At 39.1% G+C, this 17,620-nt stretch overlaps 1 protein-coding gene across 2 annotated transcripts in view; it reads left to right on the forward strand.

The window, feature by feature from the left end:
* LOC118893298 (regulator of G protein signaling 7 binding protein) overlaps positions 1–17,620 on the forward strand; it is a 117,704-nt gene that overhangs the window by 75,931 nt on the left and 24,153 nt on the right. For both annotated transcript variants that reach the window (XM_036848675.1, XM_036848676.1), the window contains exon 3: positions 250–380. In XM_036848675.1, coding sequence (XP_036704570.1) covers positions 250–380 — 131 coding nt within the window. The remainder of the gene's footprint in view (positions 1–249; positions 381–17,620) is intronic.

Here is a 17,620-nt window from a genome sequence, read left to right on the forward strand (position 1 = left end):
ATTTATGATTTTAAGCTCCTAGCAGAAATCTGCTGCTGAAGGGGAAAAATATTACGAGCTGTTATTCAGAAAGACACTTGTGTAAGAACTGTGACCTTGGTTATTGGTTTGAAAGCAAGAAGTCCTATATTTTAGACCCAAGGCTTTAGAAATCTTTAGTGGGCATTTTCTCCTCTCAGAGCTGAGACAAATGGCTGATGAGTGAAATCTTGAGACTGTCCACAGCTTTTCTCTTTCATTCTGTTGCAGCCCAGAAGATGGTGAGATCCATCCAGAAATCTGTCGGCTCTACATCCAGCTGCAATGCTGCTTAGAAATGTACACAACAGAGATGCTAAAATCCATGTGTCTGCTGGGGTCTCTTCAATTTCATCGAAAAGGTATCTTCGTTTAATATGTTGCCATAAACACTGAGAAATGTTAAACAAAACCTCATCTTTTGCAAAGGCCTATGTGTACCATTTGTCTATCTACACACAATTGGAATGGATATAAATGTTCAGGAAATGTTTGATATAAATGAATAAAAGAAGTCTATATCAGTACTATCAAAGTACATAAGAACATTGATCATCTTGAATAGAAATTGTGGTAGAAACAATTCTCAAATTTATTATTTTACCACATGTGAACATGACTTTGGCTAGAATCAGCATGGGCAGCAAAAATATATAATGATCTTAACTAGGGTAGTAAATGCTATCCAAGATTGCTGCTATTTCCCTAAATGTATTTGGTTGCAAGACGACAAATTACAAGTTGTGTCCCAAAGATTTAAAAATAGGGGGAACTCAACAAACAAAATCTCATTCCCTGGTTTAAACTATAAAGAGACTATATTGGCTTAAATGAATGAAACCTCTAGAGGCAGCAGTGGCTTCAGCATGGCTTGATCAGACTTCTGATTCCCATTCTGAGTGATGTTCTGCCTTCTTGGGGAGGTGGGGGGTTGACTTTACCCTCAAGCTGCCCTTCCCCCACACTTGCAAACTGATTCCAACAGTTTCAGTCATCACATATGCATACAGAGAGAATTTCTCCCATTATAGACTAGCAAATGTCCTGAGCTTTGTTCTAACTGGACCAGGTCAGACCACATGTCTACACTTGAACCAATCACGGTAGCCAAGGGGATGGAATTAAACTGATTGGTTTAGGCAATCAAGGCCCATTCCTGGAGCTAGGAGAGGAGCCAACCCCACCCAACCAGTGGCTATTGCATAAAGGGACAGTGTGGAATGGAATGGATGCTGGGGAGGAAGCCAGAAGTTTCTGTCACTGCAGGATTCAATCTATATTTTCTTTGCTAATTCATTGAACAATAATTTTTGGGAGCCTCCTGAATGCAAACATTTTGTGCTTGAGATCAAGAAATAGAGGGATGCACAGAAGGTAATCTTTGTCTATGATTTAAATTCAGAGATAGAAAAGGTCAGTAAACTGTAATAATCAGGGAAAATCTTTTAGAAAGGATGGGACTTGAGCTAGGTTGTGAGGATAGGGTTCAGATAGGGAAGGAAAAAGAAAGACCTTTCAGGTGAAGAAGCAGCTGAAGAAGAGATATGAAATCAAATGAGCATGCAATTTGAGAGGAATTAGATGACATGATAAAGTACCTGTAAAAATCAAAACTTGCATACACACATGTGTATGCACAAGGCAGAACTAAAAATAAGACTATGCTACGCTGCTCCAAAGAGAGATTATTTTCTCGATACATGAATATTATCTTTTTCTTTTTCCTTCTAAAGGCTGAATTTTCACGGGTTTCCACCTTTACTTCATGTTTGGAGAGATTATCCCCTTGACACTCAGGAGTCCTGATCAGAAAATTGAATACTCAGACACACTGATGACCCAAACAGTTGTCATTGGCCCAATGTCTTTGTTTGTCCTCTCTGTTCTCATACAGCGCCACCATCACCCCCCCCCACACACACGTGCATTCACACATGAACACACACACAGAGTAGTATTTGCATTCTTTCTAATCATGGTTGACTAGATTGGGTATGGGTCATTTTTTTCCCCAGGTCTGCATTGGCTGTGCTTGCAGTATTTCATGCCTGTGTTGCCCCTGAAATCTCCCTTGATGATTGTCCATAACACCATATGACCCCCACTCCCTGTCTCACTCTAACTCCTTGGTTTTTCACCTGGTCTCCCTGCCATCCACTCCTACTTTCTGTCTTCTCACAAATGAGTTTTGAAAGGAAGACTCTTCTCTGCTAGCTCTCTGCTTAAAAGTAAAAGGTATTCCCTCATCCAGGTTCTTCCTTATTGTATTTGGTCTTGACCACACAAATAAAAAACACATCATCTCTTAACTGATCAGCTCATGTGGTCTGCACTGCCTCCTATCTTCATTGTCCATCTCTGATCCCTATCCTTCCCTGCCTCTTCCTTTAAAAATAATAAACCCCTGCTCCCTGCTCTAGCATCTAACCCTCTAAGTATGACTCTAAAAAGAATATACCTGATGGAATCTTTGATTTCTCCCCATTGTAGGATTAAGTCTCCAGTTGGATTTCTATTTGATTCTTCTAAAATCATTACTACTTAAAGTGTAAATCCTTAGAAAATGTGCTTCAAAATTATCCAGGGTGCTGGATAAACATGGAGACTCATGAATCCTGTCCAGGACCCACTGAATCAGAATCTGAGGGCACTCCAGGTGATTCTGAAACACAGTGAAGATGGATAACTGTTTTGCTACCTTTGAAACAAAAGGAAATCACCCCATCATATGTATAAAAATGGAAACTTTCAAGCCCTTACCTGGCTATTCTTACTCACCTAAGTACATACTTTCAACTTTGTTGTATGCTTTATTCTTTATCACCACTAGACAGAAGTCTGTCTACCAAGAATTAAGATGCCAGATAATATACTCTTTATCCAAACAGTGGTATCTCTAGTGTGGCCTTGGGCTAGGAGGGGTCCTGTCTAGATGAGCTCACTCAGTCCCTTCAAGAAATCAAATAGAGTTGGCCCTCATGGATTCAACCAACCACAGATCACATACTATGCTTACAATCTATTGCTGTTTGAATCTACAGATATGGAACCACGGATACAGAGGGCCAACTATGGTACTTGAACATCCATGGATTTTGATGTCCATGGCAAGTCCTAGAACCAACCCCCCATTCCCCCACACACACATACAGATACTGAGGGATGAGTATAGTCCTCAGAGTTTTAGGGGAATGGTGATTCCCATTCTAGTCTATAACACTCGAAATCTTTCTGTTTAGAATCTCTTTCTGGTATGTTTCTTTTAATGCTATGGTAAAAATTGGTATTTTGATAACTTTTAGGTTAGCTAATTTTTTCTCCCTCCTAATTTCTTATTACAGCTTGGCCAATTCTTCTTTACTCTTTGTCTTCTATCAAGGAAAAAAAGGAATTGTAATTGAGCCATTATTTGGGCTCTATATGAGAGTCTCTTGTCAATTTTTTGTTGTGATTAGATTCTGAAGCCAAATTGTTTCTCAATTATCTGTACTTTTATTTTTTTAATTTATTTATTTAATTTATTTATTTTTGGCAGCATTGGGTCTTCGTTGCTGCATGTGGGCTTTCTCTAGATGCAGTGAGCGGGCACTACTCTTCGTTACAATGCATGGGCTTCTCATTGCAGTGGCTTCTCTTGTTGCGGAGCACGGGCTCTAGGCACACGGGCTTCAGTAGTTGTGGCATGCAGGCTCTAGAGCGCAGGCTCAGTAGTTGTGGCACATGGGCTTACTTGCTCCGTGGCATGTGGGATCTTCCCAAACCAGGGCTTGAACCTGTGTCCCCTGCATTGGCAGGCAGATTCTTAACCACTATGCCACCTGGGAAGCCCCTGAATTTATTTTTATTTCTAATTACCGCCCTGACTGCCACCTTAAGTCCAGAAAGTATTGAATATCACATTTAGTTTTACTATTGTATTGAGTAGTCATGTGTTTACTCTTTGAAGAAAAAGGTCACACAAAGTTACCGCAGGGGTGAGGAGTATGGTTTGTTTCTGGGAAAAATAAACCTCAAATCATTTTAAATCTCATTTTCTGCAGAAAGCTTGAATTTAATAATGAAGATTGTCCTTCTCTCCCAATTAAGCAAATTATAAGTATCCTTTGTCCTTAACAACATCTTCAGTGGACCTTCATGCTTTTTGCATGCACCATGTTTCTGAATTTTTGCTGTCTCATAAGTCTGATTGGTACAATCTACTTGGAAATCTTTTACACTTTATAAGATCATGCTATTGCCCAAAAAAATGAAGACAAACAGTACTAAGATGATCGTCTTATTTCATGGCCAACAAAATTAAAGTAAATTATGGTAATATGAGGTAAAAATCCACATTTAATAAAGGCTATTGGAATATACCATGCAGAGTGTGGTTCTGAAAAACTGTGGAGAAGATGACAGATGGGAATAATTTCAGGCATTGTGTAATCTCATATTTTAACACTTTAAGTTTTAGATTGGGCCATTACTTGACAAAGTCTAATTTCTATGTTTATAGTGAAAAATAGTTTCTCTCACTTCTTCACAGTTAATTAGGTAGGAAGTCTTTCCCCACAACTGAATCCATGTATCATATTGACCATTAATGCCTGTTTCCTGACACCGGATAAAATGCGACCGCAGGTTTCATTCACTCTGTTGGCAGAAAGTGAAGCCAGATTTCTAAGAGAATTGGATGATCCTGCCGTTTTGGCCACAGCTTTCCTCTCTCCCATTCTCCCCACAGTCAGTCAGTTTTGACAATCTTACCATTCTGAAAGGAGCAGAGAAGAGAGAGCACTCCAGTGCAGCCCCCCTTCACATGTGAACTTGCTCCTTCATCTTTAGTCTCATCTCTCCTTGCTTTCTCAAGGGTCTTCTCTGACTCTGCTCCACTCTTCTGCCATCATTTACAGCCAGATTGTCCCCAGGTCCTTTGAGGTATACCATTCTCCCTTCCTCCCCCTAAGATAAGATGGGTTCTTCCCCTGCAATGTGCCACCAGGATATATAAAGAGAGAAAAAATGCGGAGGAAATGTAGTCACAAAAGGGGAAAGAAGGGCTTCCCTGGTCGTGCAGTGGTTGAGAATCCTCCTGCCAATGCAGGGGACACGGGTTCGAGCCCTGGTCTGGGAAGATCCCACATGCCGTGGAGCAACTGGGCCCGTGAGCCACAACTACTGAGCCTGCGCGTCTGGAGCCTGTGCCCCGCAAAAAGAGAGGCCGCGATGGTGAGAGGCCCGCGCACCGCGATGAAGAGCGGCCCCCACTTGCCGCAACTAGAGGAAGCCCTCGCACAGAAACGAAGACCCAACACAGCCAAAAATAAATAAGTAAATAAATAAATTTTAAAAAAAAAGGGGGGGGAAAGAAGAGAGAAATGTCAAAATCTAGTGGGAGTTGAGAGCTCAAGATGCTCTCATAAGAAATTAATGAACTGCCATCCATCCAGCAAAATACAGGATAAACTTAAGACAAAGAACAGAATATGAGCAGTAAAGACTCCAGGGTATTCCAGCCTCCTATTAAGAAATGTAAAAAAAATGACCCACACCAATAAAAGAAACAAGCAACACAAAGACAGAAATAGAATAAAACCACAAGTAAACCCTTATTTTCCAATGTAATGAGGCAATTGATACTAAAATAGAACATTAGGTTAGAAGAAATGAAGCAGAATAAATCTTAAAATAGATTATGATTCAAATTATGAGTGGAAACATGCATTTGTTCTTTGAACAAATATTTGTTGAGCACCTATGTAAGGTACTGGGAGACTGAAACGATCAGGGCTGAGGAGATCCCTGTTCTTATGGAGTATATAGTCTCGTGCAGAGAAATAAGGGGAAATTTTTCTAAAAATCCCAAACACTAAAATTACAATGTCAATAATTAGAATAGGTAATGTAATAGAAAGTGACCATGACTGGGTGGCTACTTTAGAAGGGATGGTCAAAGCTCTCCAAGGAGGTAAAACTTAATCTGAGATTTAATGACAAGAAGGACACAACTTCATAAACATTCATATCTAATGCAAAGGACCCAAGACCAGAACAAGCTTGTACTATCTGAAGAACATAAATATAACCAACTTCTGGAATCTAAGGGCAATCTAACACCATCTATTACTCTGTCTCCGTGTCCTCATACATCAATACCAAACAGTGAACAGGACACAATATTCATCAACTTTTGTCAAAGTAGATGTCAGCTGAGGACTAGGATAACAGCAATGATAATAGCTTCCACTTATTGTATACTTTCTACTTGCCAGGTGCTTTATACCTGTCATCTTATTTCATCCTCAAGTATCGTTTTTCCCATTTTACTGATGGAGAAGCTCAAGCTCAAAGAGGTAACTTGTTGTCCAAGGTCACAGAGCACATTAATCCTACTGCAAAGTTCATGATTGTTCCACTACACCAGACCATTTCCCACTAAGCTACACTGGAGAAAGGCAAGAGAACATATCAAATCGGGAAATGAAAGATACTAGCACCATGGGCTGAATTTTATCCACACATCTGACACTATTGGTGCACATATTCCAAAATACCATGTTTAATGGCTAAATTTTATTGTATATTTAATTTCTTACCAAAATAAGTTCAGAGAGTTACTTTTAAGATGAGAGGGAAAGTTAATTCCATAGATCATTTAATGATTTATAAGATATTTTGCTGTGATCCAAAGGGAGCATGATTTAGCCATGATACCCATTAAAGGAAAGTTGAAATTAATTAACTATACAGTCAATACCTTCTGCACATTGTTCTGCTCTACCTTAGGGGTTGGAAATGGATCAGTGAAAGCCTCATAGGGACCTCTCTCAAATGTGTTTCCATTGTCTGCTCTTCTCCTGTGCCCTGTGATTCTGCTTCCTCACTCAGCTAATGGAACCACCAAGATGACTACTACTCTGGGGTCAATGATAGGACCACAGTGTCATAAGGAGCACAGAGAAGGACACAGGGCAGGGGAGGGAAATAGCTCTGTGTCAGAAAATGTTTATTTCCCAGTGTATGGACAAGAATGTATTTCTGTTTATGGTATAAGTATTATTTTCCACTACGTGTTTTATGGCACTATGAATATCTTCTTACCACAATGTAGAAAAGCCTTTGAAACTATTTTTTAATACAGGCAAACAACTAACTGAACTAATATAACTTATTTCTATTTAAATTACATGCTTTTTGGAAATGCAAGAGTAAAAGTGGATTACTTAACAAACAGCTTACATTTCCCCAGTCCTTTTCACACTGGATGGAGTTATAAATCTCTTACCCGTTATGAAAATGCATGAGAGTGAGAGTAACCATGTGGACAAGCTTCCACGCATCTCATGTAAACTGTGTTCATTTAGTTGTTCACAGTCAGTATGAAAACTGTCCCGAGAGCCTTCCCTGTGTATAGTATCATAGCAGATAATGTGTCAGGAGCACAAAGGACATAGGAAATTTGCCCCTGCCATCAAGGAAATGATAGTGCAGTGACAGAATATTAGCTCAGAGAAGATTAGTTTGTTTTGTTTTGATTCCTAGGGAAATTTACACAAATGGATAAAATTGACTCTGCTGGACATCGGAGTCCAAACTCAGGGCCTGCAAGGAGACACTATGGCAATGCTTCCTCCTGTCACTATAGGCTGAAGACAGGCAGGCAAGCAAGGAGTGGAGAGGAGATAGGGGAAATGGAGAGAGGAAAATATGAATAGAAAAGAAAGAGGATGGGAGAAATGAGATCAAGAGGAGGAAAGAGGTCTCCAGAGTAGAGTGTGATAAAGGGGCCTCCACTCTAAATAAACGACCCCAGTCTTCTGAGGCCAATGCCTAGGAATTCTGAGGTGAAAGAGATCTGTGGGACTCTTGAGGCTGCCCCACAGTCAGATGTGTTTTTGTTCCTCCTAAACAACTGACCGTTTCTCACAAATATAAGAATAACCAGCCTTCCAAACTGGTATGTGCTTCATGTGTGGTTTCCCTTAACTTTTCCTCAAACATGCCTATTATATTATCCATAAACAGGCTAAAAATACATGGAAATCCCAAAGGAGCTGAAGGCCAAAAGCTTTGCAAGGCCCTGAGGAAAGTGGCCAACTTTTTGACATCCTGGTTCTCAACAGTGGTGAAGCCAGCTTAGTGAGATTTTAAGGCGCTCTAAAGACTCTCCTTCTCCCCTCCCCCTCCATCCCCTCCCCGAGAAAATACTTGTTCACTGAGGCCTGAAACTGATGTTTCAGGGGACAGAGTTTTTCACTTCATAATAAAAAATGATTTTAAATGCATAGTCACTCTTGGGCAAAGTAAAACTTTGACTTGAAGTTACCATCTAGAAGCAGCTTGACCCTTTCCTGAGAGCAGAGCAGAGAGCCCACCTGATGTTAGAAACAGGTGCTCCTTCTAAGGATAACTGGTCAAAGGGGAGAAGCTGGGGATGCAGAGCTCAGATAGGCCAACATCCAGGTTTGTGAGGCGCTCCCCTGCCAACTTTTTAATGTGGCTCAGAAGAACATGTATAGACCGGCCCTGCTAGCCTCTCCAGCCTCATCTCTCACCAGCAACCCCATCTCATCTGCCCCCCATACCCTGCCGGCCACACACACGGCATCTTGAACTACTTTGAGGAACTTGAACTTGGGAGTTCTTTACAGCTGCTCCCTCTGCCTGAAACATATTGTTCACCCTGCCCCACTCCACAACCATCCCTTTCACTTGGTCTACCCTATGCTTTCTTTGGTTTGTAACTTAGATGGGACTTTCCTGCAGAAAGCTTTTCCTGGCTCTCCAAGGCGGGGCCTATGCCCATGCAATGTGTCCCCCAGGCACGTGTTACATTGAGGGGTAGACACCTGATTTGTTGTCTGTTGTCCTCTCCAGAGTTGATCACCTTGAGTGTGTTCACCATTGTATCTCTGGCATTTAGTACAGTGCCTGGAGCAGATAAAGTTTCAATTCATAATTACTGAATAAGCAAAGGACTTTGCTTTCATTCTGCATCTGTTGTCAAATGAGAGGGAGTATAATTGGAGAAAAAGAAGCTTGTCCAGAGGTGTTGGACTGAACTCATATGTATATTTCCCCTCCTACTAAAAATCCATCGAAATAACAGCAAAAGATATAATGAAAACAATAAATCCATATTCGTTCTTGTATTTATCAGGGTAGGGTAACAGCTGCATGAAACATCATCAAATCTCAATGGATGAGAACAATGAGAGTTCATTATTCACCACTGTCATAGTCCAATGCCAGAGCTGGGGGTGGGGGGGGGGGGTGGGCCCTTTTATTCTTTCCATTCCCCACATCCATCCAATTGTCTGGGGAGAAAAGAAAGCATGGGCGTTCCCATGGGAAGATTTTTAGAAGCCAATCTGGAAGAGGCATACACCACTCTTACTCAGAATCCATTTGCCATAACTCTGTCAAATGGGCCCTACTAATTGTAAGAGGGAAAAAAAAAAGAGGTCGGCAGACACAAAACAGTCTCCCATGGTCCTGAAAAACAAGGAAGTATGATTTCAACAAACCAGAAATTGAGGAATTTCTCAAAGCTAGAAAGCAACAGGGATTGGATTGGTGGATATAAATGAAGAAATGAAGCCACAGCCAGTAAGAAACTCAAGAAGAAACAAAAGAAATTCATGCAGGAGAAAAATACTACAAAAATAAAATCAATTCCAGAGATACTTCAAAGTAGGAGTCAACAAATGCAAATCACAGGAAGGATTTCTGGAACTGCTGTCAGGGAAATGAATGTTTGAAATTGCATTCAGGAAAAGCTGGGCTGCCCCACACTGAGTAACCAAGACCATCATTGCTTACCCCAGGAGGACACCTGCTGTGAGTGTCAGGACCAGGCAGCAAAGCAGAACAGAAGGTGAAGTAACTCGAATCCTCCATAAGGACTGCTGCAGAGGAACAAGAAAGTGAGCACATGACTCCAGTGTTTTTTCCCAGGCTAAATTGTTCCACATATCTCTTTGGAGTAGGAGTTGTAAACAGGAAACTCAAAGCAAACACGGGACCCAAAAAATAGGCTGTGTGCCCAGGTAAACTTATCAGTGGAGATGAGAAACACCCAGAAGACAAGCTTTAGACACACATTGTCCAGCCACACATCCTGCCCCTTTTCCAATCACCAGAAGGAGGATACTCATCAGAATGATGGGCAAAGAGAGATCCTCAAAGACAAAGCTGAACAGACATCCAGGGATGAGCAGATTTTTAAGAAAAATCAACACCCTGAAAGGGAGGTACCAAATGGCAACATGCAAACAACTAATACTTGATGAACAAATTTTAAAGTAGAAACAGATGAAGAATTTAAAATATAAACGTAATCAATAGATTTATTTTAGGTCTGTCATACCTCAAAAGCAGTAACTGTAACAGAAAGGAAGCAACCAGATTTGTTGGAAATGAAAGTGTTATCCATCAAATAAAATTTTTTTTTTTATTCATTTATTTTTGGCTGCGTTGGGTCTTTGTTGCTGTGTGCGGGCTTTCTCTAGTTGCGGCGAGCGGGGGCTACTCTTCATTGCGGTGTGTGGGCTTCTCATTGTGATGGCTTCTCTTGTTGAGGAGCACAGGCTCTAGGCGTGAGGGCTTCAGTAGTTGTGGCACGCAGGCTCAGTAGTTATGGCTCGCAGGCTCTAGAGCACAGGCTCAGTAGTTGTGTCACACGGGCTTAGTTGCTCCGTGGCATGTGGGATCTTCCCGGACCAGGGATCAAACCCATGTCCCCTGCATTGTCAGGCAGATTCTCAACCACTGCGCCACCAGGGAAGCCCCATCAAATAAAATTTTAATAGATGGCTTAATTAGTGTTGGGAGACAATTCTCCTTCAGGCTCTTGCATTTCAGGGAACAGAGTTTTTCTTGCAAAGTGAGGCATTGACTGCCCTTTCTTTTACACTATCTTTTCAAGGATGTTTATTTAGTAAATGTTCTTGAAAAATAGAGACAGTGCCTCCCCTCCAGAGCAAGGCATGCTTACGATTCAGTATAATGAAAATGTTTCCCTCTGGCGCAAAGGGCAGACATGCTTATAGAAGACTTCGGATCCTTAATCTCAGGGTTCCTGTCTCCTGTGTGTATGTGTGGAGGTATAATGATCTGGCTCTTCTTGTGTCTCCCTGTGGGAATTGAAACTCAAGAAATTAACACAAATGCTGATACTCTACTACTATTTTGTGAGTACTAAATTTTCTTTGTCTCTAACCCAGGAGTCTCGTGTCTCTTTCCAGGATCCATGAGATTGTGGCAGGTTAATTCACAGGTAGAGGAAAATCTCAGACCCTTCACAGTTCTTAACAATTATTATAATGGAAATACTGAGAGCCTAAAATAGGGACCTGAAAGGTCAAGTCTAGGTATTCTCCCAGAACTCAGCCCCCCACAGTGAATATAGAATATAGGGCTAATTAAGATCCAGAGACTCTAACATGAAATAGGATTCTGAAAGAGCAGAGAAAACAGAGAGAAATAGATAATTAAGAAAAATAGAAAAACTTTTTGCAAACCTAAAGAAATATTTATATTGAAAAGGCTATAACATCTTAATAAATCACTCCATAGATTACTTAATAATTACAAAGGGAAAAAGAGTCCTCTACCATGGTAAAAGCTGGAAGAAATCACCTTAACCAAGTAGTCAATACTTAACTAACATCATTAATAATGGGACAAACACGTATGCTTTCTAATGCAATGCACTAAAAAGGACACAATATCACTTCTATAATATTCTTGCAAAAAATGTTTACTCTGAACCTAGACTTGTGGAAACAATCAGACAAATCCAAATTTAAAGACATTCTTTAAAACAACTGGCCTGGTCTCTTTATTCAAAAATATCAATGTCATGAAAAATGAAAAAAGACAAGGATGCTATTCTAGATTAAAAGAGAATAAAGAAACATGACAATTAAATGTGGTACATAATCCTTATTTGGATCCTTCAATGTAAAAAAAAAAAGCTATAAAGGACATTACTGGAACAAATGGGGAAATTTCAATATAGAATATATATATATTAAACAATAACATTGTATCAAATTGAATTGAATCATTTAAATCAAAATTAAATAAAGTTTTTCATGTGCTAATTGTTTTAAGGCTATGTAGGAAAACATTCTTGTTCTTTAGGAGTTATATGTTGTATTGGGGATAAAGTAACATTAATGTCTGCAACTCTTAAATGGTTCAACAAAAAATTATATATATTATACATTTATACATATACACGTTATACACATAATCCATATATATGAAACCTATATATATATAATACACACACACCCACAGAGACCAAGAGAGATAAAAGAAAAATATGGCTGAATATTAACAATTGGTTAAACTAGAATATTTGGATATTCATTGTATTATTCTTGCAAGTTTACTATAGGTTTGAAAATTTTCAAAATAAAAAATTGGTGAAAGTAGATTGCAAATGCCAATCAAATGCAAAAAAAAGGAGTAATATATAAAGAACCCATAGCTAGACATATTTAGGAACCATTTCATAACTCAAATGTTTAAAGATAAAAAATTTTCAGAGGGCCATAAACAGGCTACATACATAGCATCCTTGGATATAGATAGAAGAAAGGGAACAATATCCAAGTTGTGAGAGAAACTTAGTTAGAACATAGATTTTTATATCCAGCCAATTAGAATTTAAGTGTGCGTGCAGCAAGAGAGAGATAGAGAAGAAAAAGTATTTTCAGTAATATAAAGACTAAGAAATTTTGTATTCAGAGATCTCCTCTGAAATAATTAGCCAAAGATATGTTCCAGCAAAATTAAAATGAATCCAAGAAACAGGAAGATATGGAATCCAAGAAACAGTGGTGTACAAAGAAACTGTAAGCCATAAATACACAGCATTAGAGATATGAAACTGTTACAATAGAAAACCATATTATTAAAAATGTATTTAGTGAATAATTTTCTAGGACAAATGAGTTATCAAATTTAACTCAAGAAGAGTAAAATCTTTTAATAATCCATTAAACCTAGACAGTACTGAAAAAGTAATCAATGAGTCATCCTTCAATAAAGTTCCAAATCTCAGATGGTAGTAATTTATAGTTTCACCTGCAGTGGAAATGATCAGTAACTATTACATAGAGAGAATTCTTACAAATCAACAAGACAGCCCTATTTTTATTTTTTTAACATCTTTATTGGCATATAACTGCTTTACAATGGTGTGTTACTTTCTGCTTTATAACAAAGTGAATCAGTTATACATATACATATGTTCCCATATCTCTTCCCTCTTGTGTCTCCCTCCCTCCCACCCTCCCTATCCCACCCCTCTAGGTGGTCACAAAGCACCGAGCTGATCTCCCTGTGCTATGTGGCTGCTTCCCACTAGCTATCTATTTTACATTTGGTAGTGTATATATGTCCATGCCACTCTCTCACTTTGTCACAGCTTACCCTTCCCCCCACCCCCATATCCTCAAGTCCATTCTCTAGTAGGTCTGTGTCTTTATTCCTGTCTTGCCCCTAGGTTTTCATGACCTTTTTTTTTTTTTTTTCCTTAGATTCCATATATATGTGTTAGCATACGGTATTTGTTTTTCTCTTTCTGAGTTACTTCAGTCTGTATGACAGACTCTAGGTCCATCCACCTCACTACAAACAACTCAATTTCGTTTCTTTTTATGGCTGAGTAATATTCCATTGTATATATGTGTCACATCTTCTTTATCCATTCATCTGTTGATGGACACTTAGGTTGCTTCCATGTCCTGGCTATTGTAAATAGAGCTGCAATGAACATTTTGGTACATGACTCTTTTTGAATTATGGTTTTCTCAGGGTATATGCCCAGTAGTGGGATTGCTGGACCGTATGGTAGTTCTATTTTTAGTTTTTTAAGGAACCTCCATACTGTTCTCCATAGTGGTTGTATCAATTTACATTCCCACCAACAGTGCCAGAGGGTTCCCTTTTCTCCGCACCCTCTCCAGCATTTATTGTTTGTAGATTTTTTGATGATGGCCATTCTGACTGGTGTGAGGTGATATCTCATTGTAGTTTTAGTTTGCATTTCTCTAATGATTAATGATGTTGAGCATTCTTTCATGTGTTTGTTGGCCATCTGTATATCTTCTTTGGAGAAATGTCTATTTAGGTCTTCTGCCCAGTTTTGGATTGGGTTGTTTGTTTTTTTGATATTGATCTGCATGAGCTGCTTGTAAATTTTGGAGATTAATCCTTTGTCTGTTGCTTCATTTGCAAATATTTTCTCCCATTCTGAGGGTTGTCTTTTGGTCTTGTTTATGGTTTCCTTTGCTGTGCAAAAGCTTTTAAGTTTCATTAGGTCCCATTTGTTTATTTTTGTTTTTATTTCCATTTCTCTAGGAGGTGGGTCAAAAAGGATCCTGCTGTGATTTATGTCATAGAGTGTTCTGCCTATGTTTTCCTCTAAGAGTTTGATAGTGTCTGGCCTTACATTGAGGTATTTAATCCATTTTGAGTTTATTTTTGTGTATGGTGTCAGGGAGTGTTCTAATTTCATACTTTTACATGCACGTGTCCAGTTTTCCCAGCACCACTTATTGAAGAGGCTGTCTTTTCTCCACTGTATATTCTTGCCTCCTTTATCAAAGATAAGGTGACCATATGTGTGTGGGTTTATCTCTGGGCTTTCTATCCTGTTCCAATGATCTATATTTCTGTTTTTGTGCCAGTACCATAATGTCTTGATTACTGTAGCTTTGTAATATAGTCTGAAGTCCAGGAGCCTGATTCCTCCAGCTACATTTTTCTTTCTCAAGATTGCTTTGGCTATTCGGCGTCTTTTGCGTTTCCATACAAATTGTGAAATTTTTTGTTCTAGTTCTGTGAAAAATGCCAGTGGTAGTTTGATAGGGATTACATTGAATGTGTAGATTGCTTTGGGTAGTAGAGTCATTTTCACAATGTTGATTCTTCCAATCCAAGAACATGGTGTATCTCTCCATCTGTTTGTATCATCTTTCATTTCTTTCATCAGTGTCTTGTAATTTTCTGCATACAGGTCTTTTGTCTCCTTAGGTAGGTTTATTCCTAAATATTTTATTCTTTTTGTTGCAGTGGTAAATGGGAGTGTTTTCTTAATTTTACTTTCAGATTTTTCATCATTAGTGTATAGGAATGCAAGAGATTTCTGTGCATTAATTTTGTATCCTGCTACTTTACCAAATTCATTGATTAGCTCTAGTAGTTTTCTGGTAGCATCTTTAGGATTCTCTATGTATAGTATCATGTCATCTGCAAACAGTGACAGCTTTACTTCTTCTTTTCCAATTTGGATTCATTTTATTTCTTTTTCTTCTCTGATTGCTGTGGCTAAAACTCCCAAAACTGTTGAATAATAGCAGTGAGAGTGGGCAACCTTGTCTTGTTCCTGATCTTAGTGGAAATGGTTTCAGTTTTTCACCATTGAGGACAACATTGGCTGTGGGTTTGTCATATATGGCCTTTATTATGTTGAGGAAAGTTCCCTCTATGCCTACTTTCTGCAGGGTTTTTATCATAAATGGGTGTTGAATTTTGTCGACAGCTTTCTCTGTATCAATTGAGATGATCATATGGTTTTTCTCCTTCAATTTGTTAATATGGTTTATCACATTGATTGATTTGCGTATATTGAAGAATCCTTGCATTCCTGGGATAAACCCCACTTGATCATGGTGTATGATCCTTTTAATGTGCTGTTGGATTCTGTTTGCTAGTATTTTGTTCAGGATTTTTGCATTTATGTTCATCAGTGATATTGGCCTGTAGTTTTCTTTCTTTGTGACATCTTTGTCTGGTTTTGGTATCAGGGTGATGGTGGCCTCGTAGAATGAGTTTGGGAGTGTTCCTCCCTCTGCTATAATTTAGAAGAGTTTGAGAAGGATAGGTGTTAGCTCTTCTCTAAATGTTTGCTAGAATTCGACTGTGAAGCCATCTGGTCCTGAAGACAGCCCTATTTTTTAAATGGACAAATGATATGAATAGAAAATGAAAAGAAGAAATCAGGTAGCCAATTCACTTATGAAAAATAAATTTAATCTCAGTAGTAATAAAAGAGGTGAAAATAAACTTCAATGAGAGATTCTATTTTCCCTCATCAAATAAGCAAAAATTAAATATTGATAATATGAAGTTCTGGCAAAGGTGTAGGGAAATAGACTCTCTCATTTACAGTTGGTGGAAGGCAAATGTAAATTAGCATAGCCTTTTCAGAGGCCAATTTGGCAATATATATTAAAGTACAAAATGTGAATACATATACTTTTTCCAAGTTTTCTACTTTAAAGGATCTGTCCCATACAAATACTGGCATACTCTGGAGAAAGGGAAGAATTACAATGTAAGTGCCTTACTAGGGGATACTGTGCATCCATTTAAAAGCATAAAATAAATCAGAATGCATTAACATGAAAGTATCTCTAACCATAATAATGTGGCAAAGAAAGTTGCATAACATATATACTATAATTACTTTTTTTGATGCCATATATCTGTTGAAATCATCTGATGTGTAAGCCGTCGTCCTCGGTACTGGACTTACAGAACTGAAGAAAACAGATAAGGTTCCTAGCCTTACAGACTTTACATATCCAGTTTGGAGATGGGGAGATGGGAGATGAGAGTGGGGTTGGGGTGAGCAAATAATAAACCAGTTAGCAAATACATAAGATAATTTTCTATTAGTGATAAGTGTTCTATGAAGGCAATAAACAGGGACTGTAGTGGCAAAGGATGCTCAGCGTAAAGTCAGTGCTATCAGTAAATGAGAGCAACTATGATCTCCCCACGTATGTTCTGGAATTGAAAACCCCTACAATTCCTATCAATCTCCTGTCTTTCAAGATGTGCCAGCCAGAGAAGATATAATATAATCAAAATTCTGCAGAGATTTTGTAAGCTAACAGAAAGCACCAAACTGCAAGTCCAGCATCCAAATTTTTCATTCTTGTGCATCCGCATTAGCAGAGTTATATCTAGTCTCTGAAAATGAGGGAAAGGAGGGTGTACTTGGCATTGCAAGCTCATAGGCATGTTTCAGGAATACATGAATAGTTATGTTACTTTTTTTTTAGAATGTTTTTGTCTTATGTAAGTAGAATTAGTACAGGCAGTAAGTGTACACAAAGTGGTTGTGGATTGGACTTTACGTATGTGCTCGTGTATAAGAGGCATACATATGAAGGAGATAGAGGACTCCAAGAAGGAACATCACGCTACTACCTTGAGTCCTCCCTGTTCCCATGAATGAAAGTTTTGGGCTCTAAGGTCCTGACCACAGGGTAGGGGCTACAGTGGCCCCAAGCCAAGCAGAGCCCATAAAGCAGAGAATTTCTTTGTGTGAATCTTCTTCATCCACCATTTGCTGTCCAAACCATACTCCAATCTCCATGGCATTTCAAACCCAAAAGAGCAGAACAGGAGCCATGTGTGCTTTCAGGTGGCCCTCTCCTTTAGAGCTTTGAAAAGCAGAGGGCTGTTTGGGGGGACACCACCCTTTTGTCTCTCTCTCAAGTCCTAGCCGCTCCTGCTCAGACTCACATCCCAAGGCTGACTGCTCAGAGGTAGATGCCAAATGGACTGCATGTGTGCACTCTACCAGGAGATT

The sequence above is a fragment of the Balaenoptera musculus genome, chromosome 3, assembly GCF_009873245.2.
Source record: "Balaenoptera musculus isolate JJ_BM4_2016_0621 chromosome 3, mBalMus1.pri.v3, whole genome shotgun sequence".
NCBI lineage: Eukaryota > Metazoa > Chordata > Mammalia > Artiodactyla > Balaenopteridae > Balaenoptera > Balaenoptera musculus.